The 27,096-nt window shown below is 39.3% G+C and overlaps 1 protein-coding gene across 5 annotated transcripts in view; it reads right to left on the reverse strand.

The window, feature by feature from the left end:
* Nucleotides 1-27,096, reverse strand: part of RBM33 (RNA binding motif protein 33) — a 116,476-nt gene that overhangs the window by 74,111 nt on the left and 15,269 nt on the right. For 2 of the 5 annotated variants that reach the window (XM_059932956.1, XM_059932955.1), the window contains exons 3-6: nt 21,339-21,387; nt 18,247-18,323; nt 15,930-16,242; nt 11,687-11,803 (exon numbers count right to left, since the gene is read on the reverse strand). In XM_059932956.1, coding sequence (XP_059788939.1) covers nt 11,687-11,803; nt 15,930-16,242; nt 18,247-18,323; nt 21,339-21,387 — 556 coding nt within the window. Of the gene's footprint in view, nt 1-146; nt 633-11,686; nt 11,804-15,929; nt 16,243-18,246; nt 18,324-21,338; nt 21,388-27,096 lie in introns of those variants that run through there. The other 3 variants (XM_059932957.1, XM_059932959.1, XM_059932958.1) reach the window with 2 other exon arrangements.

Consider the following 27,096-nt stretch of genomic DNA (forward strand, 5'->3'; position numbering starts at 1 on the left):
ATTGTTACTACTTATACTTCTAAGAGAACAAACATGAATTCCAAAAATCCCTGCTGCTCTGGAGTCTAATTCAGAGCTAAACAAAGTTCAAAATATTAATTAAATTAACACTAGTGTTCCCGTGAGCTTATTAGCCTATAACCCACCTTGTAACTCACATTAGATGACAGCACACTCCTTCCCGTTAAACAGGCTCCACATTTCCTGTAATTCCTGACCCCATCTACTTTGATTTCCAATGCCAGGCAAGCGCTCCAAATCTGCTGTTGGGTTGATTTGGTTTTTTTTCAGCCTCCATAATCTTTCCTGTAACATTTCTCAACCCTTTCCACTTCGTTCCACTGCCTAGTGTTCGTTCATTACCACCTCTGGCTCAGATTATTAACCATAAAACTATTTTTTTTCTTCATTCACATCACACTAAAACCAGTTTTTATCTTATATTTCGCTACATCAGGATTCCTACAAAAATTCTGCTTAATCTGGTCCCAAACTAAAAGTAATTTCTTCATCAACAATTCTTTCTGTATAACTCATGTTCCTTTTGACACTAATCACTTTCGCCTCATGTTACATCTTAGTGACCTACTGTTAGGTAATAAGGTAGGTACCTACTGACCGTTAGGTTCACTTAGATTTTTGGTAAACTTGAAAAAAAAAAAGACCCAGAAACTACTCCTTCAGTCTCATCCATAATTCTTACATGTCCTTTACTCTTAACAGAAACAAATATGAACTACTTCATTAGAAAGTGTGCAAAAAGAAAGATACAATCATTTTGGATTCTTTCCCCAACATTTTCTGTGTAAAAAATGCACACACTCATTGCTATAAACTCTAAAGTAGAGAATCAAATGCCTGAAAATAAAATAATGAATGTAAACTGTAACTTTTAGCCTAATGATTGCAAAACCACTTTTCAGTATTCTGATACTCAGCATACTATAGAATTTTTTTTTTTAATTTTAGTCCCTTTCTTTTTTTTTTATTTATTTTACTTATTTATTTTTGGCTGTGTTGGGTCTTTGTTGCTGCGTGTGGGCTTTCTCTGGTTGCGGCGGGCGGGGGCTACTCTTCCTTGCGGTGCGCGGGCTTCTCATTGCAGTGGCCTCTCTTGTTGCGGAGCACGGGCTCTAGGCGCGGGGGCTTCAGTAGTTGTGGCTCGCAGGCTCTAGAACACAGTTGTGGCGCACGGACTTAGTTGCTCCGCGGCACATGGGATCTTCCCGGACCAGGGATCGAATCTGTGTCCCCTGCATGGGCAGGCGGATTCTTAACCACTGCGCCACCAGGGAAGTCCACTATAGAATTTTAAAGTACCAAAATTTTGGCATTTTGTTGGCTTAATACCATTACTTCTGTCTTACTGAATATCTGAAACCAAGAATGAGTGACGTGCGAGATGGACCCAGCTATGTTTGTGCTGCGCTACACTCAAACTGAGCAAACGTCAACTCATTTACAAAATACTCTTCTCCACCGCCATTAATGCTCCAGAGCAGTGCTTCTCAAATTTAAGGTTTATATCGATCACTGGGAATCCTGCTAAGATGCAGATTCTGATTCCACAGGTCCAGGGTGGGGTCTGACTTTCTGTATTACCAAGAAGCTCCAAGTGAAGTCAACATGCAGGTCCACAGACCACACTTTAAGTAGCAAGGCCACAGAGGAGGAAAAGAAATCACTACCAATAAAGCAAAGATTCTATTACAATAGTCATTTCTAATTCAACCATTAAAAGCAATTACAGTTCAAACACTTTCCAAGCAAGTTTAACATGAAACACGACAGTACTGAAGCTAATAGTTTATTCTACATACAAATCTCCATCTAAGAAATCTAAATACAATACAGACAAGTTGCAAATTGTTTCTTTGAAACAAATACTACAGGCTACCAGAAACAAACCAACAAACAATTCTAGTCTATGACCCGGCAATCCCACTGCTAGATATTTACCCAAGAGAAATGAAAATTTATGTTCACGTAAAAACCCACAGGAAAATGTTTACAGTTCTCTTTTGGATCACCGAAAACAGAAACAATAGTGAATGGATATACGAACTATGGTGCATCCAAACCATGGAATGCTCTTTCAGCCATAAAAAGGAATGAACTACTGATACAACAACTGGGATTCAATCACAAAGGCGTCATGCTGACTGAGAGAAGTCAAAAGGTTTATCACTCAAAAGGTGATATTCTGCGACAATTCCACATATATGACCCTCTCCAAGAAACAAAACTGCACTAGTTACCAGTGATTAGGAATGGAGGGAGGGCCTGACTACAAAAAGGATGGCACAAGGTAGCTTTCTGAGAGATGAAATGTCCTAGAATGCAAACTTCTGGTCCAAGTCGCAGGGTCCAGTTCAGCTTTGAACTACATCAAGGATTAGACAAGCCCTGAGCTGAAACTGAAACACCACCTGGTCTCAGCTGCTTCAAGTACAGGCCACCTGGCAACATTCACTAAGCTAGACTCGCTCCTTCAGCCACTGGTCACTACCTCTTATTCTAAATACTGGGCATCTCCTTTGGCTATGTGCTTACAGAATTAACTAACAAACCTACCTGCCCAAATGTTGACTTTCTCTGCAGAGAAATACTTATGAATGGAATATTCATACATATTCACAATATTCCATTCACAACTAAAATTCCACTGAAGGGTGATACTGGATAACAATATAAAAATTAAATTAGCCTAAGATTATATTTTGTAAGAATTTAAATACGTATGTAAATCTCTGATTTCATTATAGACACTGTCAGAAATATTTGAAGGTTTGATTTTTAGCTATTTAATTATCTTGAAAACCTGAAACTTGTAGTTGTAATGCTTAACAGAGGGTGCATATGAAAATCATCATGAAAGTTCTTTAAAAATAGATAAGTCCACTAAAGTCTTATCATATATATTGGGTTGGCCAAAAAATTCGTTCGGGTTTTCCCGTAACATCAACACGGAAATAATTAGAAACCCTAAGGGGTAGCAAGACCCAGACTTGTATATTTTGTTACATTCTCCAGCTAACTCTGAAATGAACTTGTGATCTCAGTGTTTTGAAAGAAAATTCAATATTCCATCCCAAATGTGAAGAAAAAAAAAATTAGGCAGTTCTCTGAACTACTGGGTTGGCCAAAAAGTTCGTTTGGTTTTTCCTGTAAGGTGGCTCCAGGAGCACGTAGTTGTCTCTAACTTCATTCAAAACAATTTTGTTAGACTGTATTGTGACAGCTGTCATATCAGCATACATTAAAAAAAAAATATCAAAATTGGTGAATTTTTGTGTAGCCATTTTAATATTGAAGATGGAAGACAAAAAGCAACATTTTTGGCATATTATGCTTTATTATTTCAAGAAAGGTAAAAACGCAACTGAAATGCAAAAAGTGATTTGTGCAGTTGTGCAGTGTATGGAGAAGGTGCTGTGACTGATCGAACGTGTCAAAAGTAGTTTGCAAAGTTTCGTGCTGGAGATTTCTCCGTTGACCATGCTCCAGGGTCGGGTAGCCCAGTTGAAGTTGACAGCGATCAAATCAAGACATTAATTGAGAACAATCAATGTTATACCAAGTGGGAGATAGCCGACATACTCAAAATATCCAATTGAGTGTTGAAAATCATTTGCACCAGCTTGGTTACATTCATCACTTTGATGTTTGGGTTTCACATAAGTTAAGCAAAAAAACCTTCTTGACCGTATTTCTGCATGCAATTCTCTACTTAACTGCAATGAAAATGTTCCATTTTAAAACAAATTGTGATGGGCGATGAATAGTGGATACTGTACAATAATGTGGAATGGAAGAAATCGTGGGGCAAGCGAAAATAACCACCACCAACCACGCCAAAGGCCGGTCTTCATCCAAAGAAGGTGATGTTGCATATATGGTGGGACTGGAAGGGAGTCCTCCATTATGAGTTCCTTCCGGAAAACCAAACAATTAATTCCAACAAGTACTGCTCCCAATTAGACCAACTGAAAGCAGCACTCGACGAAAAGCATCCGGAATCAGTCAACAGAAAACACATAATCTTCCATCAGGGTAACACAAGACCGCATGTTTCTTTGATGACCAGGCAAAAACTGTTACAGCTTGGCTGGGAAGTTCTAATTCATCTCCCGTATTCACCAGACATTGCATCTTCGGATTTCCATTTACAAACTTCTCTTAATGGAAAACATTTCAATTCCCTGGAAGATTGTAAAGGGCACCTGGAACAGTTGTTTGCAGTTCTTGGCAGAAGGTAGTGGAACAAAAGGGTGAATGTGTTGTTCAATAAAGTTCTTGATGAACATGAAAAATGTGTCTTTTATTTTTAGTTTAAAAACTGAAGGAACTTTTTGGCCAACCCAATAGAAAACAACTATAGAGAACACTGCTTTAAAAAACTTCCCAAAAGTTTTTAGTGCTTACAAAATATTTGATAGAGAATATTTCTTTACTATATCATGAAATACAAAAAGTATCTAATTCTACCAACAGTTAAAATTTACAAGCTGGAAAGACTGAGCAATTAAATTGTGCAAAAATTACAAGAGAATAAAATTACAGACCAACCTCCTTCGTGAATACAGAGACAAAATTCCTTAAGAAAATAAAAGCACATGGAATCCAGCAAAAAATAAAAGGAAAATTCGTCACGACCAAGTGAGGTTTAGCCGGAAGCATAAGGTTGATTTAACATTCAAAAATCAATTTAACAAATCTTACTTCGAGAAGAATTCCAAATATATGTACATACTCTCCCCTCCTCCAGGGGTGGACCTTAAGTCCCTCCTCTCCCTTGCCTTGGGTGCAGACTAGACTTAGTTACTTGCTTCCAAAGAAGAGAGCAGAGAAAGTGAAAGATAGTAACTTTACAGAATTACTATCTTTAACTGGCAAAGGCCACCTCACCACATAATCAAGGGTGACATTGCCAGGGAGGTCCTGTACCCAGTGGTATGATGGAATGAGGACACCTAACCTCCATGGTATTCTTTCCAAAAATCCATAACCCCAGTATCATCATGAGAAAAACATTAGACGAGCCCAGGTTGGGAGACATTCCACAGGACACCTGGCCAGTACTTCTTTAGACTATCAAGGTCGAGAAACTCAAGGAAAGACCAACAAACTATTACAGACCAGAGGAGACAAGACAGCAATGTGGTGCCCTGGACTGCATCCCAGAATAGAAAGAGGACATTAATGGAAAAACCTGCAAAATGGAAATTAATTCGGGAATATAGTTAACAGTTTTTAAAGCTAATTTAATTCACATTAATAAAACGGGGGATAAAAGTCACAAGATTATCTCAACAGATGCAGAAGAAGCATTGACAAAATTCAACACTCATTTCTGATTTAAAAAAAAAAAAATCTCAGCAAACTAGACATAGAAAAGAACTTCAATTTGACTGAAAAACCTCCAAGTAGCTTATATTACTTACTTGATGAAATATTGACTATTTTACACCTACTATGAAGAACAAGGCAAAAACTAGTGCCCTCAATGTTTCTATCCTACATAATGCTGGAGATCACAGCAAAAGAAAGAAATAAAAAAACAAGTAGGAAGAATTAAACTGTGCTTATCAACAGGCAACATGGTTATTACGATGTTAGTTTTCCCCCAATATGATCTAAAGATACAATGTAATTTTCATAAAAATCCCAACCGGATTTTTAATAGATATTGACAAGTGAATTACAGAATTTATATGCAAAATTCAAAGGATTTAGAATAGCCAAAACAATCTTGAAAAGGGAACAAAACTGGTGAATTACACTTCCTGATTTCATGCCAGAGTAACCAAGACAGTGTAGTATTGGCAATAGAACAAAAAAGAGATTCCAGAAAGAGACCCAAACTTAAGTGGTCAATTGATTCTCAACATAAGCACTAAGGCAACTCAATGGAAAAGCCTTTACAACAAATAATGGGACAAAAACTAGACAAACAAATGGGAGAACTGAGACTCTCATACGCAACTGGTGGGAGTATAAACGGTACAAACACTTTGGAAAACCATTCAGCTGTTTCTTATAGCATTAAACACATTTCCACCCTGTCTCAGTAATTCCACTCCTAGTTAATGCCAAGGGAAACGAAAAATTACATTCACAAAATGACGTGTAAAATAAGCTTTGAGTTATTCATAATAACAACAAAAAAAACTGGAAACAACCCAAATATCTATTATCAGGAGAAAACAAATAGGTATATCCATAAAATGGAATGAACTGTTGACTACTGACATACACGACCACTTGGATGAACCTCAAAAACATTACGGTGAGCAAAAGAAGCTAGACACACAGCATTACCTCATCACATACTGATTACATAAATGTATGATTACATTTACATGAAGTTCTAGACTAGGAAAGACTAATTTAAGTCAACAGAACTAAGAACACGGCTTGCCTCTGAGAGGAGTCAGGACAGACTAGAAAGAAACAAGGGGGAGTTTTCTGGGATGATGAACTGTTTCTCACCAACAGAAGGACAGTAACTTGGATGTATACATGTATCAAAACACTGAACGTATACCTCAGATGTGTGCCTATCACTGAATGTAAATGTTATGACAATTTTAAAAGTATTTCGAATTTAAATAGTGCAAAGATATTTTTAAACTTCTCACTTGTTCCTCTATACAAGCCAAAACCTTTTTAACCATGTTTGAAGACAAAAGCATCACTGACACTGAAGTGGCTGTATAATTAGAAAGGCTTGAGAGTTAGTCTTCGTAATTGGGTCTTTCTAATTTGTTTCGAGTACAGTGATTCCTTTGTATTAACCAAGCAAGAACATTAGTTAAATAAAAGGAGCCACTGAAAATAGACTTTTCAACTGAAATTACTTTTTAGTTCCATAATTCAGATTCTAATGTGTACTTAAACGTAACTCCTAGAAAGAAGTCAACTGAAAAACTGCAATATGCCTTCCACCTCCGTCTTAAGCAACCCAGAGCCATGAACGCTGCAACGCAAGGTGGAGTGCAAAGGTTTGGTTCATCAACACACTGCAGTTAATTTAAGAAAATGGGTCAAAAAACTAGCAAGACACCAAAACACAGGTGTATGCGGCAAAATAAAACTGCTGCTCTTCCCTGAGGACTCTGTAACTTATTTATACTTCTAAAAAAGATGGGAGGACAGCCCTCCAAAAGCAAAGCCTACCAAAAGGTACTGAAATAATACCTCCCAGCACCTACAACAGTACCGTGCATACAAGTTCTCAATAATGATCTCTTTGACTGACATTCAGCGATTCCACTACGAGGAAGAAAACAAGCCCAAAACATCTGTTGCCAGGAGAAAAGACCAGCACAACACCTGCCTCCAAGAAGGACTAGTTAAGTCCTGAGAGCAAAGAGCAATACAAAGAATTTTCAGTCAGTACAAAAACAAGCAGCATAAACAAGGTAATAAACAAACCAACAATCAAGGACAGAGGATAAGGAAACTGTATGAGTGACTTTTTAAAAATATTTTTAAATACTATATTTAAAATTAAATTATGGAACATACAGCTTAAAAGAAAAAGCAAATAATATACCTCTTAACAGATGGTATAAACTATGTAATCTGGATGAGAGTTTACTTTCTTCTCTATAAAAAGAGTCACATAGAAAACACAAGCATTAAGATGTTTCAAGTGAGAGTTAGCAGCAACTAGAAATCACAGGAGTTAAACAAATGCATTCTACTTCTTTCCCCTCCAAATCACCAAGGATCAAATTTTAACCACTCTGTATTTCTCTGTTCACAAAAGTTATTTTATTCGTGGCAAAAACATTTTAAAATATTTGACACACAAAGTATAAAATAATCCCACCATCCAGAGGTAATCACTATCACCATTTCTGTCTTTATCCATCCAGACACGTGTTTGAGAGTCACACACACACACATTTAGACATGCAAAACTATGGAGGAACCTAAGGGGAGGAAATCTGTTAGCTTGCTCTTTCACTTAACGCATCACGAGCCTCTTTCCATGTCCAACAGAGCAAGGGCATCCTTTGGCAACCTGCAGTTCCCTGACCATCATTTATTCAACCTTTTAGAAAAATCTATTTACATTGGTTCCACTTATTTTCAACGCTGCAAACAAATACCCGGTGCACGTATCCTTGAACACATCTTAGATTAACTCTTGGATAACTTCATCAAAGTGGAATTATTGAGCCAAGGACCTTCAGGCTTTTGATACTGTCACGAACAGTGTAGGGTCTGTAATTTTACTCTTCTTCCAAGTTAATAAGGTAGCCTGCCACTGTTTCATGGAGGCTGTGAGAAGGCACGAGACTCTCAGCCACAGACTAGGACAATTCATTACTTTTAACAATAGCAGTAGCATTTGGGCCCAGCTCCCTAAGCCCCAATTCCCATTGGGCCATCTGACAAAGAGGGCCAGGTGACCCTGCGCAAAGGTAGCTGTATTACAGGAGGGGCACTGAGTTTAGGGAACTGTTATAATGTGCAGAAGGCATGGCTGCCTCCTGCTCCAGGGAAAGATGCGTCTTTCCTAGATGCTGCTACAAAAACATCCTTGAAAAGATTGTCGGGAACAAAGGAGGTGCCTTGCTCCCCCGAACATGCAGAGACATGACAGAATTGTGGAAAATTCTTCTGGCAGTCAATACTTCCAAAATAATCCCAACAGAATAAAAAATACCTGACCAATAGTTTTGATTTTTGCCAATATTAAGACAGGTTAGAATTCTCAACTGTTATAATTTTTATTTTATTGAATATATTTTATATACTTAGTGATCATTTGCTTATGTTATTTTTGGATTACTTTCTCACATTATTTGCCCTTCTTTCTACAGGAGTGCTCATCTGTATATACGGAACATACTGAATATGTTAACTCTTCCATACTGAACATATTAACTTTACTACATATATTAATTCTTAGGCTCATGTGTAAATATTTCCTCATATTGTCTAAACTTGTTCATAGTGTTTTGGGGTATTTCTGTATGATCAAATCATTCTTTTCCTTTATGGCTTAAAAAGGCCTAATACCAAGAGTAGTAGAGTAGTGAAACCAAGACAACTTGGTACTCATTTTTACTCATTCTCTATCATGTCCTTAATCATGAAACTCCCAGCTTTTAACTGAACATGCTGTCACCTAATAAAACACTATATTCACCAGTCTCCTTTGCTGTGAAGTACAGCCACGTAACTAAGACGTAACTCATGAGATGTTTACACAGTGTTGTTTGAGAACTCTGGGACGTGTCTTCAAAGGGTGGGCATGGTCTCATTCAGTCTTCCTGCAACCCACTGCTTGGATGTGGACCATGGTAAGACCAGCAGCCCTGGAGTTGTACCACGGAAGTCTGGAAGAAGCCTGGGTACGTGATTACCTCATGAGGCCAATACCAGATCTGAAATGCCTTCTGGAATTTTCTGACATCAGTGAGAAATAAACTTGTACTATTTGGTGAGTTTTCTGTTTTGCAGATAAGCCTAAGGCTAACACACCATTATTAAAACATTAAAACATTTTCTTCTAATACATGTAAAGTTTGGTGTGAATTAATCTGAGATCAATATTGGCATAAGGTACAAGGAAGGGATCTAACTTTTCCCCCAATGATTAAGCCTTCCTAAGTATGTCTGAGATATTGTTATATTAACTCATACATGTTATGAGTCCATTTACTTGAGGGCTGGGTCTGATCATTCATGCTCCTCCAAAGATAACTCTCTCCCTCAATCTCTCTGTTCAGAAGACACTGAAAATGGAAGGTAAGATTACCATTTTTTAAAATAATAATCCACTTTTGCTTCAATATTTTAATGAATACAGTTCAGGAACCAAAGTCGGAAACATCTAGATCTACAAGTCATACCTTATCAGTTCCAGAAGGCACCCAAGCAATAGCATAACACCTACTAGCATTCTTATTCTTTAACTGCTTTACAATAAAATAGTTTATATCTCCAGAGATCATTTAAAGCTTAAAATCTACAAAACCTCTTCTCACTCTAAAATATGCTACAAACACAATACATTATCAGAGTAAGGAGAAGTATTACCTAAAATGCTGAAAGAATAAATTACTGGGGGGGAAAAAAAAAACTATGGCATTAATTTTCCAACTACAAAATACTACAAACTAATGAAGAGGACATGAACTAACTAATGGGCGCTGGATTCCCAGGTTTCCCTTTCAACTACTCACCCCCAGAATGACCTCCACAGCCACTTCCGTCTGTCCCCCCCGCCTTAACAGCTTCTTAGATTTCTCTCTCAGAGATCTTTTGCCAAAACACCCTTTCACAGGTCTGACCTAATCTAGGCTCGTACTGGCTCTGCGCTGGGCACAACGTGGTGCTAAACACGACCCGCATAAATCGGGCCTCCCTGAACCTCGGTTCCGTGGCTCGTCACTCAGAACAGAGCAGTCACCAGTAGGAGAACCATTTCTTACTTAACATCTTCTTTAGCTTTGTCTTGGTTCCTTGGGCTAAATATATTTGCCTACAATTGAAGAATCTGGGAAAAGGGAGCGTTCTACTATTCTACCTTTTCTCTAAGTTTCAAATTATTTCAAATAGCAAGAGAGACAGAGAGAAAGCACAAAAAGAGAAGTTAAATTTAGCTCGTTGGGGAAAAGCAAGGATGTGTCCCAGAAAGTGTCTGTAAGTGTTCATATAATCTGCCGTAGCATTATATTAGGGAAAAGAAAGGTTAAATATTTTGTATACTGAGTTTCTAAAGCACTGGTGTAAAACCTAAAGGAAATGACCTAAGCCAGTGAAATACCACTTTTCATGATCTCTTGGGAAAAAGAGGGAAAAAAGTATTAAGGAAAATAAGTGAGAAAAAACATTAATATGGAAAAAAAAAATTTTAACCCACAAGTTCTAAGACTATAGAATGATTTTGTGGCTCACATGCTTGACCCATGGGACAAGTTCTAAGGTTGGAAAACAGAATCTATAAGCCTCCATCTCAGAGCACACCTCTATTCGTCCAATGACATCTATTTTTCCAGACCTACTTCACAGGCTACCTCTTCCATAAAGCCTCAACACATCCCACCCCGGTTCCCCAATCCATCCTCAAGACACACACCCGACCGGAGAGGTCCCCTGTGTGAGCTGCTAAAGCATGTACCTGAGCCTCTCTTCCGGGAGGTTTACGTCTATGTTTACATCACTGGAATTTGCCCACGTCTTCTCTCCCTTTTATGAGGCTGCAAGTACCTTGAGCACAAGAACCAAGCTTCTCAATCATCCTTGTTTCTTCAATACCTAACACAGCACCTAACTCCAGGGAACTCTGCAGTATTTTTTGAATAATGGTCAAAATTAACTAACGTTAACTAATTTGAAATAATTACAGCACTCCTTTCAAAGCACTAACATATACTGCGCATTTCAAAACATTTCTACCCACACTCCCATAAAACATTTAAAACATTCTAACACTCAAAGGGCAAACAGCTATCTGGAAGCCACAGCTAACCAGAACTCACTGTCCAAAGATTCTAGAAAGCTCAGGGTTTTGTTTTTGTGGGTTTTTTTAAACTACACTCATACTTCAAAGAAGAGATGTATCAACTTTTCGCTAATATTAAAAGGATGCTCATTTTAAATCTAGAAGAAAAAAAAAAACTCCAGCAAACTTTTGGACTCTTTTTAAAAGATGAACAAATACCTCTTCAGTTTCAGGAGCAACCTGGGAATCAGTAATCTCATCTAATTCCTCTTCAGCAACACAGTCTTCCTGCTCTTTCATCCCTTGTTGCCCACAAGCCTGCAAGTATTCTTCATCCTAACAGCCATTAAAGAGAAAGTAAGTTTTTCTCATATAGCTTTGGGGTTTTTAAGCACTTTTCACCTTCATGACTCATGCTTAGTTATGTTAGCAAATTTTACTATGGCAATTATCAGACTGAGCAGAAAAGCACTAAGCACAAAACCAGAATGGGGCCTCCCCTGGGTGTTCATGAGAGCAAGAGAGCAGTACGCCAACCCAGTCGCTACAGGGAGTGACACGGACCCTGCTTCAACCTCCAAGGGCCCTGACAAGTAGCTCCTCTTCAAAGCAACACTAAGGAAATATAATCTTAAAAGAAAGTGTGTATGTGCTTGCACAGAGCAGCTCAGCAGCAGTACGCGGGCTGGAATCATGCCCAACTCGAACAGTTTTTACAGCAACAGAAGACAACAAAAGTATGGGCAATTCAATTCAACTCAGGAGCTGTATTAAAATTACATGTTAGAATTAGTTGCTCCATCAGCCGCTCCCTTGAATTAGAAGGATGATTCCAGGTTTGCATGAAATGTAAGGGCACGGCAGCAGGCAGGCATCTCTTGAGGGCATAGAGAAGGAAGCAGGCAAGCTGGCTAGAAACAACAACTGCAAGGAAAGAAGGGCTCCTACAGGTATCACTACAAGTAACATGATCTGATCCCCTCCAGGGGAGCTGAACTCCCCAGTGCCCCTGGCCACCAGCTCAAGTGAACAATAGGCAGGAAGGAAGAGCGGACCAGCTGCGGGACCTGCACAGCCCTACTGCCCAGAATCCAATAGTCTCTCTACAAAGAACAGCCGCTGTACCCAAGGTGACAGACCACCTTAGTCCCCACAACTGTCTCTCAAGACTGTCCAAACACACTGCATTTTACTTCCCAAAAGAAACTGTTACCATCCTACCTAAAAGAGCAACTATCACTACCCATGATTCACGGAGAGCAAAACTGTCGGATACGATGCTAATCAAAATTTTCAGCCAACATACAATGGAGAACAGTCTACACCACTGAACTCTCACTGGGAAACAAAAATCTGCTATCCATTACATAAATTACCAATCTGAAATTGTTTTTACAGAACAATGTTTATGAAATCTCAATCTATGTTAACTTCAAAGGCACTAAGTAAATCTGGTTGTGCTCAAAAGTATAAATCATCTGACAGTGTTCTAATATTCTGTTGAATAATAAATAATATACATCTCTTCCTAATACAAGAACACAAGTTTTTACATCAAATCCCAATTCACTCTCAAGATTAGGACAGCAAAATTCAAAAAAATTTTTTTGAGTATGAAAGGAAAGAACACCACAATTTACTACCAACTTTTTATGGGAAAACGCAGTTTCTTCATACGTAAGACTGTTCCTTCCAATTGTAAAATTCTGCGATTTTATGATTCCACTCCCAGTTATACACAAAATTCCTCCCTGTGACGTTACGTGTGAGCTCAAATAGAACATACTCGTGATGAGTACAGTTAATTCTAGCTTTAGAGTACGAGTTAAGAAGTCCTAACTAGGACATGAACCACAGTTAAATAAACCATTTAATAAACTAAAATACCACTGGGACACACAGGACTGCAATCTACTCATATGTTCGTTACTCTAATAATGAATAATTAATTAATCTGTGCACCAGTGACAGCCTAAGAAGACAGTAAGAGGCCCGTACTGCAGAGCTGGAGAAAAGTATTTCACAGCTTAAGTCCATTTTTCTCTTCCCATGCAAAGAAGAGGCAGTGCCAGATTCTACCACTGTGATAACTATAAAGAAACCAATAATCTTCAAAAAACCGGGAAGAAGGGAAGGAACGAGTGTGGCTATAAAGCTGGATATACTGAGGTGAGCCGATACTGCTCACAGGAAGACGTCTAACTTCGCCTTACCTTTAAACTTCACAACTCTCTGTGAAAATATTTGGACACGTTCAGTTAAGTAAATTTATTTACTTTAAGATTTTTTTTTTTTAATTCTGAAAAAATTTATTTTAATGTGGAGAAGTACTGTGAGTATATTGAATTTGCATTTTTTTCTTTTCAATACCTGAATCTTAGGCACAAGATGCTGGATAGTTAAGTTGGATTTTATACAACGAGGGGCCTAAATGTAGCCTCAAGTTTGGAAAATAAGAGAGGGAAAGTCCTCACTTACTAAAAATTCTCTTTACAACAAACTGTGCAAGAACACCAAAGTGAGAGATACCTCTTACGTGACCATGTATAAGTGCTATCAAGCACTTTCCACACTGTGATTTGTTCCACTAAAGTCTAAGTTAACAGAAGGCAGGGGCCATGCTTCATGCTTCATATTTCAGCAATACTTACATCCCCACTGCTTGGACACTGGTAAATATCTGTTGAGCTTTTGAATTTACAAGGGATGTGACTGACTGACCATCTTATTTTAGGGATGAGCAGTAGAAATACTAAAACGCTCTAACCAGGAAATAACGGGGCACATTTTTAAAAGATCTTGGCTTAATTTTTAAGAATCATTTTAAATCACAGTGTCTCACTTTAACATAGTATATGGACACACCAGTAAACCAGAGAGCACCTGTCCACACTACTGAAGGGTTTATTACCAAAACAAATCATTACAGAGTTATCGAAAAAACAAGGACCCATGATGCCTTTTACAGGATTCTGTTTACCAAACCCAGAAACATTTTTTCATTACTGTATCTACTAAAGAGAAAGGATTCAAAAAGAATAAATCTTAAAAACAACACTGTGATATATAAACGCAACTGTGTTTGGAACTAAATATTCTAAGGCTCCACATAAACAATTAGTGTCTTTCAAAACTACACACACACACACACACATTTTTTCTCAAATGAAAAATTACCTACTCTGAATGGAAACATTAGGAGATAAAGGCAGAACTCTAGCCCGAACGCTGCCTGCCTCCACCCCACGCCAGCAGCCCCACTCACACTGCGCCTCGGGGGACCCCACGCCAGCAGCCCCACTCACACTGCGCCTCGGGGGACCCCACGCCAGCAGCCCCACTCACACTGCGCCTCGGGGGACCCCACGCCAGCAGCCCCACTCACACTGCGCCTCGGGGGACCCCACGCCAGCAGCCCCACTCACACTGCGCCTCGGGGGACCCCACGCCAGCAGCCCCACTCACACTGCGCCTCGGGGGACCCCACGCCAGCAGCCCCACTCACACTGCGCCTCGGGGGACCCCACGTCAGCAGCCCCACTCACACTGCGCCTCGGGGGACCCCACGCCAGCAGCCCCACTCACACTGCGCCTCGGGGGACCCCACGCCAGCAGCCCAACTCACACTGCGCCTCGGGGGACCCCACGCCAGCAGCCCCACTCACACTGCGCCTCGGGGGACCCCACGCCAGCAGCCCCACTCACACTGCGCCTCAGGGGAGACTAGCACCCTGAAAACCCTAAGATCCGATTGCACCTGTGGAGGTCATGTCCTTCCAACATAAATTTCGTTAAGTGCTTATTTCAAAAACAAATCTTTTTTAATGATAAATCATGAAGATAGATGAGCCATCTTTCACTAATACCTTTTTCTTTCTTGACAGTTCAACCTAAAAAAAAAGCTACCAACCAAAACCACCTTTCTGAAATAAAAATCAGTGCAATCTTTGCTTCCTGATTACAGATAACAAATTGTGTGTGACATTTCCTAAACTAACCTCCAATCTCTTTATTCATGTTTAGACAGTTCTCGGTTACAAAAAAGGATGAATGAACAGGACATCAATCACTCTGGAATATTAGCGCCTTAAAGATGTCTTTAGCAGGTCAATAATCTTTTCACCTTAGAAGGACTTTATCAGATCTTGTCTAAAGCCTGGATAAAAGCCCTGCATTAAGTACTTCTAACAATTGACAGTGTATCTCCACCACACAAAGCTGTTTTCTTCCTCAAGGTCATGATTCTGTGCAGCCTTCCAGGATGACAAAAGGAGCATTACCTCTGGCCAAACAAGCTGTCAACACAAACTTTGTCATAGCGCAGATAAAGAAACTGGCAGACAGTGATAATAAGGTCTACTTTCCCGCCCTCCCAGGGGAGGGAAACAGACTTCAAATCAGTCTAGAAACCTATACCCAGGCAGCCATGCTATCTTCAGCCATACAAAGGAGAGAGACTCACTGTGAACTCATCTAAAGGCTCATTGATCTCGATGTCTAACACCTCGTCACTGTACAGCTGCTCCTCCTCCGGCTCCCCCACGTACTGGATGTGGTCTTCTGTCAGCTCAGCACCGTGGCCTTCGTACTGTCCTTCTTCCGGGTACTCAGGAGCATACAGTTCAGATCCATCAGACTTGTGATAAACGAGTTCATCCTCTCCTTGTTCATACTCGGATTCCTGTTCTCCAGACTGGTCATTAGTGTTGTCAGACAGTTCAAATGATGTGACCATGCCAGATGTGGTATTCAGACTAATTGTGACACCCTGAGAACTAGAGGGGACAAAAATACAAAGAAAGGCAGGCAACTGGAGTGAAGCTCAAAACTAAATCATTGCATAAGTTAACTGTTAGAAAGACCGGTGAAAAGTTACTCCAGTGACTGATCAAGGCACACTGACAACAACAATGACTGAAAGCAAAACTCAACGTGCTACCTACTAAGCCAGCACTACAAACTCCGCCTGCACACCGCAGAGCTCAGTGCGCTATACGTACACAGGGCCAGCACCAGACTCCTACTGCATAAGGTGCCCCCTCTATCATCAGCTGCAGCTTATTTGACCGGGAGAATCAGACCAACCATGAGAAACAGGTCTACCTGGCAAAAGTCCAGGACTGAAAGCAAATGGACTACGTTTCATTCTAACTTCCAAAATGAAACGGGTGGTATCTATTTTCTAAAACATCCAGGTAAAACTAGGAGTATTACTCTATAAAGAGAAAATCACAGATGGAATTTTAAGAACAACTTGTTTTCTTTTTTAAATCTATGACGCAAACTATAAACTCCTATTTAAAAAATCAAAATATTAAAAATCTGCATGAAAATACATTTCAATGTTCAACTAAAGTTTATACTAGCCACAAATTTTAAAAAAACAGTTAATTTCTGAGTAAAATAAACGAAGGCAGTTTTAAAACTGCAAAAAAAGAAATCATATTCCACCTGTTAAATCACAACAGATAAATGTCAAACAATTAAAAATGCATAATAACACTTAAAATGCAAGGTTTTGTAGCTAGATCTAAGTTTACACTTATTAAGTATCCAATCCTAACAAAAAATTGAACATGCCACATACACTTGAAGACATATGGCTAAAAAAATTCCAAAGGTTTATTTCAAGGGCAACTTAACTAACTCAAAAGATCAAAATATAATAATGATGTCACAGAATGGAACTGGGAAACAAATAACTGACAGAATAGATTAATTTAAAACTTGTTACCCATAAAAATTACTTTATGTTAGAAAAACTATTACAAATCTATAGCTCAACAATGAATGGAATATATGTTAACTACATTTATAAGCAAGAAGTGTCTCTATATTTTCACAATAAATGTTTCCTCATAAAACTGAAAAAATTACTCCACCTAACAGAGTATACTAAATGCCTCTTCCTCTTCTTATAATTGCATTACTATGTCAGCAACAGAAAGATATTCTTTACTGCCATGCACTGAATATTTGTGCTCCACCCCCCCCAAATTCATGTGTTGAATCCTAACACCCAACGTGATGGTGTCTGGAGGTGAAGCCTCTGGGAGATGCCTAGGTCATGAGGGTGGAACCTCATGAATGCGATCAGTGCCCTTACAAAAGGGACCCGAGAGAGCTCCCTCCCACCTTCCAACCATGAGAGTACACAGTGAGAGGGCTGGGGGTCCTCACTAGAACCCAACCAGGCCAGCACCTTGACCTTGGACTTCCCGGCTCCCAGAACTGTGAGAAATAAATTTCTGTTCTTTGTAAGCTACCCATTTTATGATATTTTGTTATGGCAGCCCAAACAGACTAAAACCACTATATTCAGATAGTCAACTAGAGTCGAAGTACAGTCCAAAGGAATTTTCAAAATGGCAATTCAGTTACTACATATGTATAAATAAAAACTGTCTAAAATGAAAACAAAAGCAGTAACATCAAACTGTGACCAACAGTATTAAGAGTCGGAGGCCACTGCCCCCCGTCCAAATAAAGGAATTCTTTAAAAGAGCAGTGCATATACCTGTACTGAACTTCTATAACCAGCACTCAACAGAGCTCTCAGAGGTCGTTAAATGCAAGACCAACACTGACTTTAAACAGTTGATGTATTTATAGAAAAATATATATGGCTTCCACATCAAAGTTATATTAATATCCTGTTTACAATATAATCATATGTTAAAGATACAGTACATTATCATTTACATCCCACTATAATTATAAATTAGTTACTAGAAATTTAGTTACATAAAGAACATTTTTAATGAGCTAATATTGAGTACCTGAAATTTTCTTCGTCTTCGTTATCACTCTGTAGAAGATCATCATTTAGCTCCTCATCTGACAAATCCGATTGATTCTAATTAAAGTAAGAAATCTAATTAATGCATGTCACTTCCACAAAAAAGACTTGTTACAAAAGTGCAAAATTACATTGACTGGATTGTTTCTAACCTTGTTATTAAAACATCTGCCATTCAGAAAGTTTTCTCAGTTTGATATAACCATTTGACAGTCTTGATTCTACATATGGCCTACTGGCTAACTACCCCAGACTAATTTTTATTTATTTATTTTTTAATTAATTTATTTATTTATGGCTGTGTTGGGTCTTCATTGCTGTGCGCAGGCTTTCTCTAGCTGCAGCGAGCAGGGGATATTCTTCGTTGCCGTGCACGGGCTTCCCACCGCAGTGGCTTCTCTTGTTGTGGAGCACGGGCTCTAGGGCGCGTGGGCTTCAGTAGTTGTGGCGCACGGGCTTAGTCGCTCCGTGGCATGTGGGATCTTCCCGGACCAGGGCTCGAACCCGTGTCCCCTGTACTGACAGGCGAATTCCTAATCACTGTGCCACCAGGGAAGCCCCAGACTAATTTTTAGATGCACAGTCAAATAAGTATAGAAGCAGCAAGCATAATGATCATATTTACTGTAACTCTTAACGAAAGAAAAAAAAAGGAACGAGTCCTTTGTCAGTACCCTATAAACAAGTAATTTTTTCTTATCATAAAAAAAAAAATGGTATCCTTAATATTTGACTATATTTAGCACAACAAAAGAAAAAAATAGTGGAATTTTAGAAATAAGCAGATTTTAGATAACTAGAGTGCCCAACTGAAATGGTAATGGACTAAAAGAAAACTCTGGTTTGTCCAGTACGGATGAACACATGAAAATAAACACAACTTAGACCCTCTCTCCTGTTCTTGACAGGCTTGTCTACTCATCAGATCAGTAAGTAGAAGCAGCCTAGTGATTCCGCCAACTGGTCAAATTTCTACAGTTCCAGGCTTTGTTAGGCTGCATGCGTGCATGCCGGTCTCTTAGATCCCGGGGCACCTCACACTTCCCTACCCTATCAAAATGATTTCTGTGGTGTGTGTGCGTTACTACTCCCCGACAACATGCACACAAGGGAAGAAAGAGGAGGAAAAAAGGACTTGAGTTCCTACTTAAAGATGAACTGGAGTGAAGTGTTTCCTCAGGCAAGAGAGGAATAGCTAGGGAGGACTCTGGTCAGCGTGGTCTGCAGGAAAGCAGGGCAAAAGAGCGTAAGAGAGAGTGGCCAAGAGCGCCTGTGAAGTCATTAGGGCCAGGTGGGCTCCCTGATAGAAACCCAGGGCAAACTATGAGACACCAGCCTTGCCCAAGGGTAGAACTCCAACTTCATGTCCAAATACTTTACTACATTTAAACATTGTAACATGTAATTGGTATTCCTCACTAAAGCATTTTAAATAATTACAAAGGAAAAAAATGTGTCTACGTTAGGGTAGTGGAGCCCCACGTACAGTGAGTGCAGTTCAAGGATGTGCAAACTAATTCACTGAGTCGGAAAGGACACAGTCCTCCCCTCCCCTCTACGACCATGACACAAGAAGGACTGGCCCTGGCCCCCCAAATCACACTGCACATGCGGCATCCTGAGGCCACAGCACAAGCTCAACATGGGCAGGCTGAGGGGCACCGTCCCTGGCTTTTCACTTTCAGTCACTATGATCAAGTGGGTTTACAGATAACGGGAACTAATCCTTACTTAGAGATACAGGTGATGACAGAGCCACTTTTTAAAGGAGAAAATGTTGGGGGAGGCCAAAGCCAAGACACCTGCAGGCCTATGGTGCAATAAGAAACAGAAAAGAGAGCGGCTACAGCAAATTCATGTATTAGAGAAGATGTTAATGCAACATAGTAAGTTACAGGAAAATGGCAAAGCTGGTACTTCTAGTACTGGACCTTCATCAACTAAATTATAAAAGGAAAAGGAAAATGTAATCAGATCTGATAGATCAGACAACTGATGTGGCCCAATCACCTAAGAGTACAATGAGCTTGAAAACAACTGACAGTAAGGAGCCATCACAATCTGAAGACTTAAAAAAACTAAGCATGAAAAGCTATCTTGATATTTAGTGAGAATAACAAGTGTCTTTAAACTGTTAATAAGTAAAATAAAAATTCAGTATTTCACTTTAATTTTTGGCTTTTTATTTTTAATGTTTCATACTGTTCAAAATATATTGGCAGGGGACTTCCCTGGCGGTGCGGTGCTTAAGAATCCGCCTGTGAACGCAGGGGACACGGGTTCGAGCCCTGGTCCGGGAAGTTCCCACATGCTGCAAAGCAACTAAGCCCACACGCCACAACTACTGAAGCCCGCGCACCTAGAGCCCATGCTCCACAACAAGAGAAGCCACCACAATGAGAAGCCCACGCACCGCAACGAAGAGCAGCCCCCATTCGCCACAACTAGAGAAAGCCCACACGCAGCAACAAAGACCCAACGCAGTCAAAAAAAAAATAAATATATGTATATATGTAAAGTTACATATATACATATACACACACGATATATAAACAGATATACACATCAACGATAACTGCTTCCAAGATTTTACTTGATCAAGAGTTTAGAAAAACCTACATCAGGTTTTAGACTTTTATTCTTATTTATCTGAATATTTATCATATTTGAGTATGTTTATTTTTATGCTTATCTCTGAATATTCCCAACAAGTAAATCCCAGCTCCAGTATGCAAATACTAACCACTGAATGTTAAGGAAGGAGCTGCCACTTCCTTCGGGCAAGTGGCAGCTTTGCTGCCGCCTTCATAGATTCAGTGCCTGCTAGAGTGCCTTGGCGTAGCAGGAGCTAGAGTACTTGCTTCAAAGGGTTTAGGGCTTGAATTCTAAGTTATCAAAGAACTTACAAATTAAACACTCAACTCTTTGTGCATTTAAAAAGTAATTCGATTCACAAAATTTTAATCTATACCCAACTTTCCAGTAACACATCCCATGCATAAGATGTACTCCTATATTTTAAATGCAATTAAATAACTATCATTTAATTTCAGGAAGATCTGTATTTCTTACCTTTTTGCCAGAGAGCAAATCTTCTCCAAGTAAGTCATCTTCAAGTTCACTGTGGAAAAAAAGAGACATGACAATGTATTATTCCTATTACACACTGCAAAGTTTGTAGACCACTGGGAAATTTATCCAGGACTTTAGGGTTTGGGTACTTTCACATTAAGTTTGCTACATTTTCCTTTATTAATAATGAAAACATATTTTCAAATATATAGGGAACATCTGGTCCTTTAAGTATGGGAAGCTTTGCTATAACTAGCGGCTCTCACTAGACTTCTAATCTTAGTTTTTTCACCTCAATATGAGATCTTAATTTCTCTGGACTTGTTCATTAATGAGCAAAAGAAGAAACTATAATACAATATCTATGCTTTCTCTTACCTACGATGAAATAGGAAAAGATAGATGCCCAACGTCATTAACTAGGAAAATTAAAAACCAAAATCATTGAAAGACCATTTAACACTCAAACTGCGAAAACTGAAAAAGTTTAAAAATGAAAAGTCAATGCTGATAAGGACATTCAAGTAAATCATAACTAAGAGAATTATCTTTATAACAAGGGAGTCATGTCAGCTGTCTCCAATTTTTTTGTCAGCATGTTTATGTTTTGAAGCAATCAGAAGTTTTTCTCATAATTAAAATAGAAACCCTTACCAGATGAAAAATCTGAAGACATTTCCCACTGTATGTTCCTCTAACTGATGAAGATGGCTACCACTAAATTACGTCTTTTAAAAGCAAATGACTAAGGACCAACATCTAGAAGGAGGAAACGCAATTAGACTATGATTCTAGGTACAAATGCCAATGGAGATTTAACTGCACCAATGTTCTTATTACGATTTGCTACTTTTTAAATAACGGCTCTGGTTACAAATATCTATAAGTTCTATAAGTTTTGAGTGCTATTTTACCCAAAACCCATGTTTACTGTGCAGAATGCCAGAATATCCTGGAATGCACATATGAAGTTACAACAGAAATTCTATTTACTACCTTTTAGAACCAGAAACAACTCAACAAGTCATTTCATTCATGCACTGAATACCTCTTTCATTATCTTATGTTACCCTACATAAATCGTATACCATCATTTTATAGATACAGAAAATAAGGACAAGATTAAATGATTTGCCCAAGGTCACACAGCAGAGACAGATTCAGGACAAGAACTTAGCTCATGGAAAAAAATCTTTCATGGACCTGTACAAGTAAAACGGTTACTAGAGACTAATGTATAACTTCTTCCAACATTTTCAATTCACAAATCATCTAATCATCTTTCAGATACAATTTTTGTATCTTCAGTGTTACAATCATTTTCCATGGACGAGGAAAAAATGCTTTCTAGTCACAATATTTACAATAAGCGCATTTGAGAATGTGATTCTAGATTACCCCCCAAAAATACAAGCATCCCTTTGGGGACAAGCACCCCTCTGGAGCATCCCTCTAAGTAACTGAAAAGGGCAGGTAATACCATTTGCCCAGGGGAAACTAACTGAGGAGAGCTCTTAAAACCATAATATGAACAGGTGCTGGTAATCATACAAGCAAAAATCTAGAAAGTATTTGTTGCTGACAAATATATGGAAATAAGAAATCAGTCTTGGACTGTCACCTATTTTTTCTAAACAAAAGCATTTTTTAAAAGAAGATAAATGCAAACTTTACCAGTTGTAAATGAGTGGAGTGTACAGAGGTGGAGAACAGTTGTTTCCATGACTAACAAAGGCAATAATAGCATGAAATAAGAAAGCAAGACGGGAGACAGAGGATTAAGTGCACGCGACTACAATATGCATAAATTATAGCTCAAGAAATCACTAACGCCCATTCAGTGTGCGACATGCCAAGAATCACTCCACGCGTTTCACACGTACTCGCTCTTTTGTTGACATAACACAACCCCAGCAACCAGACACCTACATCATTCTCCACTTTTTTCAACGTGAAAACAAAGAGGCCGAGATGTTAAAGAACTGGCCCAAGGTCACCCTGCGGCCAAGTCAGAAACCAGTAGATGAGTTGAGAAGTCTGGCTCCAGAGTCCAAATACTAACTACGATGCACACACCCCACAAAAGTTAAATGTAGTTAGTTCTCTATTGTTATCATAAAGTTGGATCCTTACAAAGAGGTACACAAAAGGGAAGAAACTTGTAAAATACGAAACACTACCGAAATTACAGCAAGGGTCACCAAAAACAACAATGAATGAATGGGACTGAATGGTCCAAATCGAGTCCTTTCAAAGGGGTGAGCAGTAATGCTCGTGGACAATACGGTAACTGTTAGGAAGTGACAGGAGTACCAAAAGGATGAGGAGGCTTCCTGCATTCAACGGCAGAGCTCCCACAAGATTTCACCAGTAAACACTATGGAGGAAGAACCACCTCTTTGGCAGGTATTTCTTATCAAAGATGAGAGACAACCAGCTCTTAGGGAGCAAGTGCATTTTTACTAACAAACAGAATTATACTAAAAGACTTTTTCGGGAAACAGGTATTTTGCAGGCAGTCACCTGGCTGCAGCCTTTCAAAATGAGAAATCTAAGTGACAACAAAGACTGCACGTGAGTTCATCGTCTCTGTGCCTCCCCACTCCAGGCCACCCTCGTCTGGTCCCTGCCGGCTCCAGGCCCTGGAGAGGGTCTCCGGGAACGGCCCCCACGGGCTCTCCGGTTCCCCCGGCCTTTCTTCTGGATGGGCTCGGCCATGGGAGCTCCCAACGGAATGTCACAAAGCAGGAGGAGAGATGCCCCCCCCCCCCCCGCTCAGCTCCAGTTCCACCCCCCACGCAAGCGCAGCCCTGGCTGGGCCCTCGGACACCCCTCCCCCGCGGGCCTGCTGCTGCTCCCCCAGTGCCACAGCTGCTTCTTTAGCCCGGCCCTGTCACCGTCCCCGTCATCAAACGACCTTCAGTGGAGACCTCCTCAACATGCTCTTTCCTACCCGGCGTACACTGATACGTCTTGACTCACTCTTCTCCTAAACTTTCAAACTTCTCCTCTACCATCCAGTACATGGAAGAGGTGAAGAGAGGACACTGGGACAAATGCTAGTCACACTGGAAAGAACAAGAAAAACTAGAGCCCTGTCTCACCGCAAACAAAACCCAATTCCATCATAGCAGAAGACCAACAAATGTCACAACAACCAAAATAAATTCCCACTGAACAAATACTGGGACAATTCAAACATTAATAAGAATAGTAACTACAATGGATTAAAAAAACACATGCAGTATTTAAATCTATGCATTTGAAATGATTCAAAAATAGAACTCACCTCTGGAGGATGCTAAGGAACTGACCCATTATTTTGAAAACTGGTAAACAAAAGTAAAGAATCAAGCACTTATTCTGTACCTCAGAAGAACCAAGTACTTTACAGAATTACCACAACTAACAGAAAAAGAAGGAATGACAGAATGAGAATATCACCACTTACATCATCTAATGGCTGGTAACCCCACAAAAAGTTAACAAGACATTGTGAAGCTCCTGACGGAGGAACATACCACCAACTGAGACACTGGAGAGCCCCTACTCCTGCCCAAATTCAAACCTGGATCTGATCAACCTCCAGATCTAACTATGAATTTACAGAAAATGCAAGAGATGAAGGAACATACTAAAAACACTCCAGGAGATGCAATCACCAAAAGTAGAAATTCTCCAAGATAAACCCCTTGTTTCTTCAACAAAAACTTCAGGGAACTAACAAAAACTGTGGAGAGAACTTACAGATGAAACAACACTTAAAAGACCTACCAATCAATTATGAAATATGGATCTTATTTGGACTCCAAGTCAAACTATAAAAGAACACACAGACACATATCCACACTATACGTGTGTGTATTTGTGATATACTTATATATACATGAGACAATCAGGAAAATGTGAACATTAATAAGACATTCCTATTAAGGGACTTCTTTTTAGATATAACTCTATTATGCCTATATTTATAAATCCTTTATTTTTTAGAGAGATACAATCTGATATATTTTCAGATGAAATTATGTCTGTGATGTGAGGAGGGTTACAGAGATCACAGATAAAACAAGAGTGCTTCCTACTGACACCGTTGAAGCTGAAGGATGGTATATTGCCTGCACTGTACTATTCTCATATACACTTGAAATTCTCAGTAAGTTAAAAAAAAAGCAATCAATTTAATCAATTTCAGGAGGAAGGAAGGAACGAAGGAAGAAAAGGAGGGAGGGACGGAGGGACGGAGACCAAAAAACACTTTAAAACTTTCATAGGAACATACAGAATACAAGGTAGGGAAGAATTTCTTGAGGACAAAAGGCAGAAAGCAGCTTGACTGACATCACATGTCTCCTGGAGAGGTGCCCTCAGGAAGGCCACGGTGTCACCAAAGAGTGCTCCTTACCAAATGCACAACCTGAATCTAGGCTTGAGGAGACACTAGCAAAGCCACACTTGAGGGCTGCTACAAGATAAACAGTGTGTCCTCTTCAAAAATGTCAAAAGTCATTAAAGACAGAGGCTTTACAGAAGTCTTTAAAGACAGAATTCTTCCAGATGAAGAACAAAGAGGAGGAAAAGAAACTCATTTTTGGCTAGAAAGCACATTACTGGGACAACTGACAAACCTTGGATAACCAATGTAGATTCAGAAGAAAATGGCATGATACAAACTACTGCAAGCTACTGTAAAATGGTACAGGAAAGAAAAATGTTCTATGTGTGTGTATGTGAGCGTGTAAAGAGGGAGAGAATAACATGAACATGACAAAAAGCAACTGTGAGTCTGAGAGAAGGGCTTGTAAGAATTTTTGGGTTATTCTTGCAACTTTCCCATAAGTCTGAAAATGATTTCCAAATACATTTTTCATATTTTAATTTAAAAAAATAAACAAAAACCATACAGGAAAAGATTATAATGATATTATTTATAAAAATCTACTTGAAGACTATTAAGTTTAACACAATACATGCCACAGACTGGAAGGAGATATCTCTAAGCGCAAAAATAAAATTTCAAAAAGTATAAAGAATCCCTAAAATCAATAAGGAAAAGACAAGCAACCCAAACGAAAAACAGACATAAACACTACCAGATGACTAACAGAGAACAGAAAGTCCAAATGATGAGTAAACTATGAAAATACACAAGACTTTACTCAGCTCCCCATCATAGTCTTTTAAATAAAACTAGTTATCAGTACTTCCCAATAGGACCACTGCTTATATAGAAAACTTTGCTCTAAGCTCTCACTTTTTTATGGACTACCTTAAGAGTCACTGAGGGTAATCAACTTTATGTAGACTATAAGAATTACATAGTTTTTAATGTAGATTTTTCAGTAAAACTTCTGGGACATCACAGTTTTCAAACGGCAACCAGGTATTCTTTTCACAGCAGTATATCGTTGTTGTTCCTTATTCAGGTCTACTGACCTTCATTATCAAACTTTCTGACTGCAACTCCAAGGTAATGTTCACATTTTCAACACAGTATTTAAGATGGTAAGAAATACGTAACGCGTAGTCATCATTTGAGAACTCCCCCAACTCAAATGAAGGCCTCTGTGCGCTTCTCCAGTGCACATCCCTCTAACCCCTACTAGAGCGCCTTCCCAGAAGTAATCACTACACGGAACTGACATCTATCATAACTGTCGACATTTTTAATAGAATGTGTGTGTGTGTGTGTGTGTGTGTGTGTGTGTGTGTATTCCTAAAGGGAGATTTCCATCTTCACTAGTTATCAGAGCAATAC

The sequence above is a fragment of the Balaenoptera ricei genome, chromosome 9 (assembly GCF_028023285.1).
Source record: "Balaenoptera ricei isolate mBalRic1 chromosome 9, mBalRic1.hap2, whole genome shotgun sequence".
Lineage (NCBI taxonomy): Eukaryota > Metazoa > Chordata > Mammalia > Artiodactyla > Balaenopteridae > Balaenoptera > Balaenoptera ricei.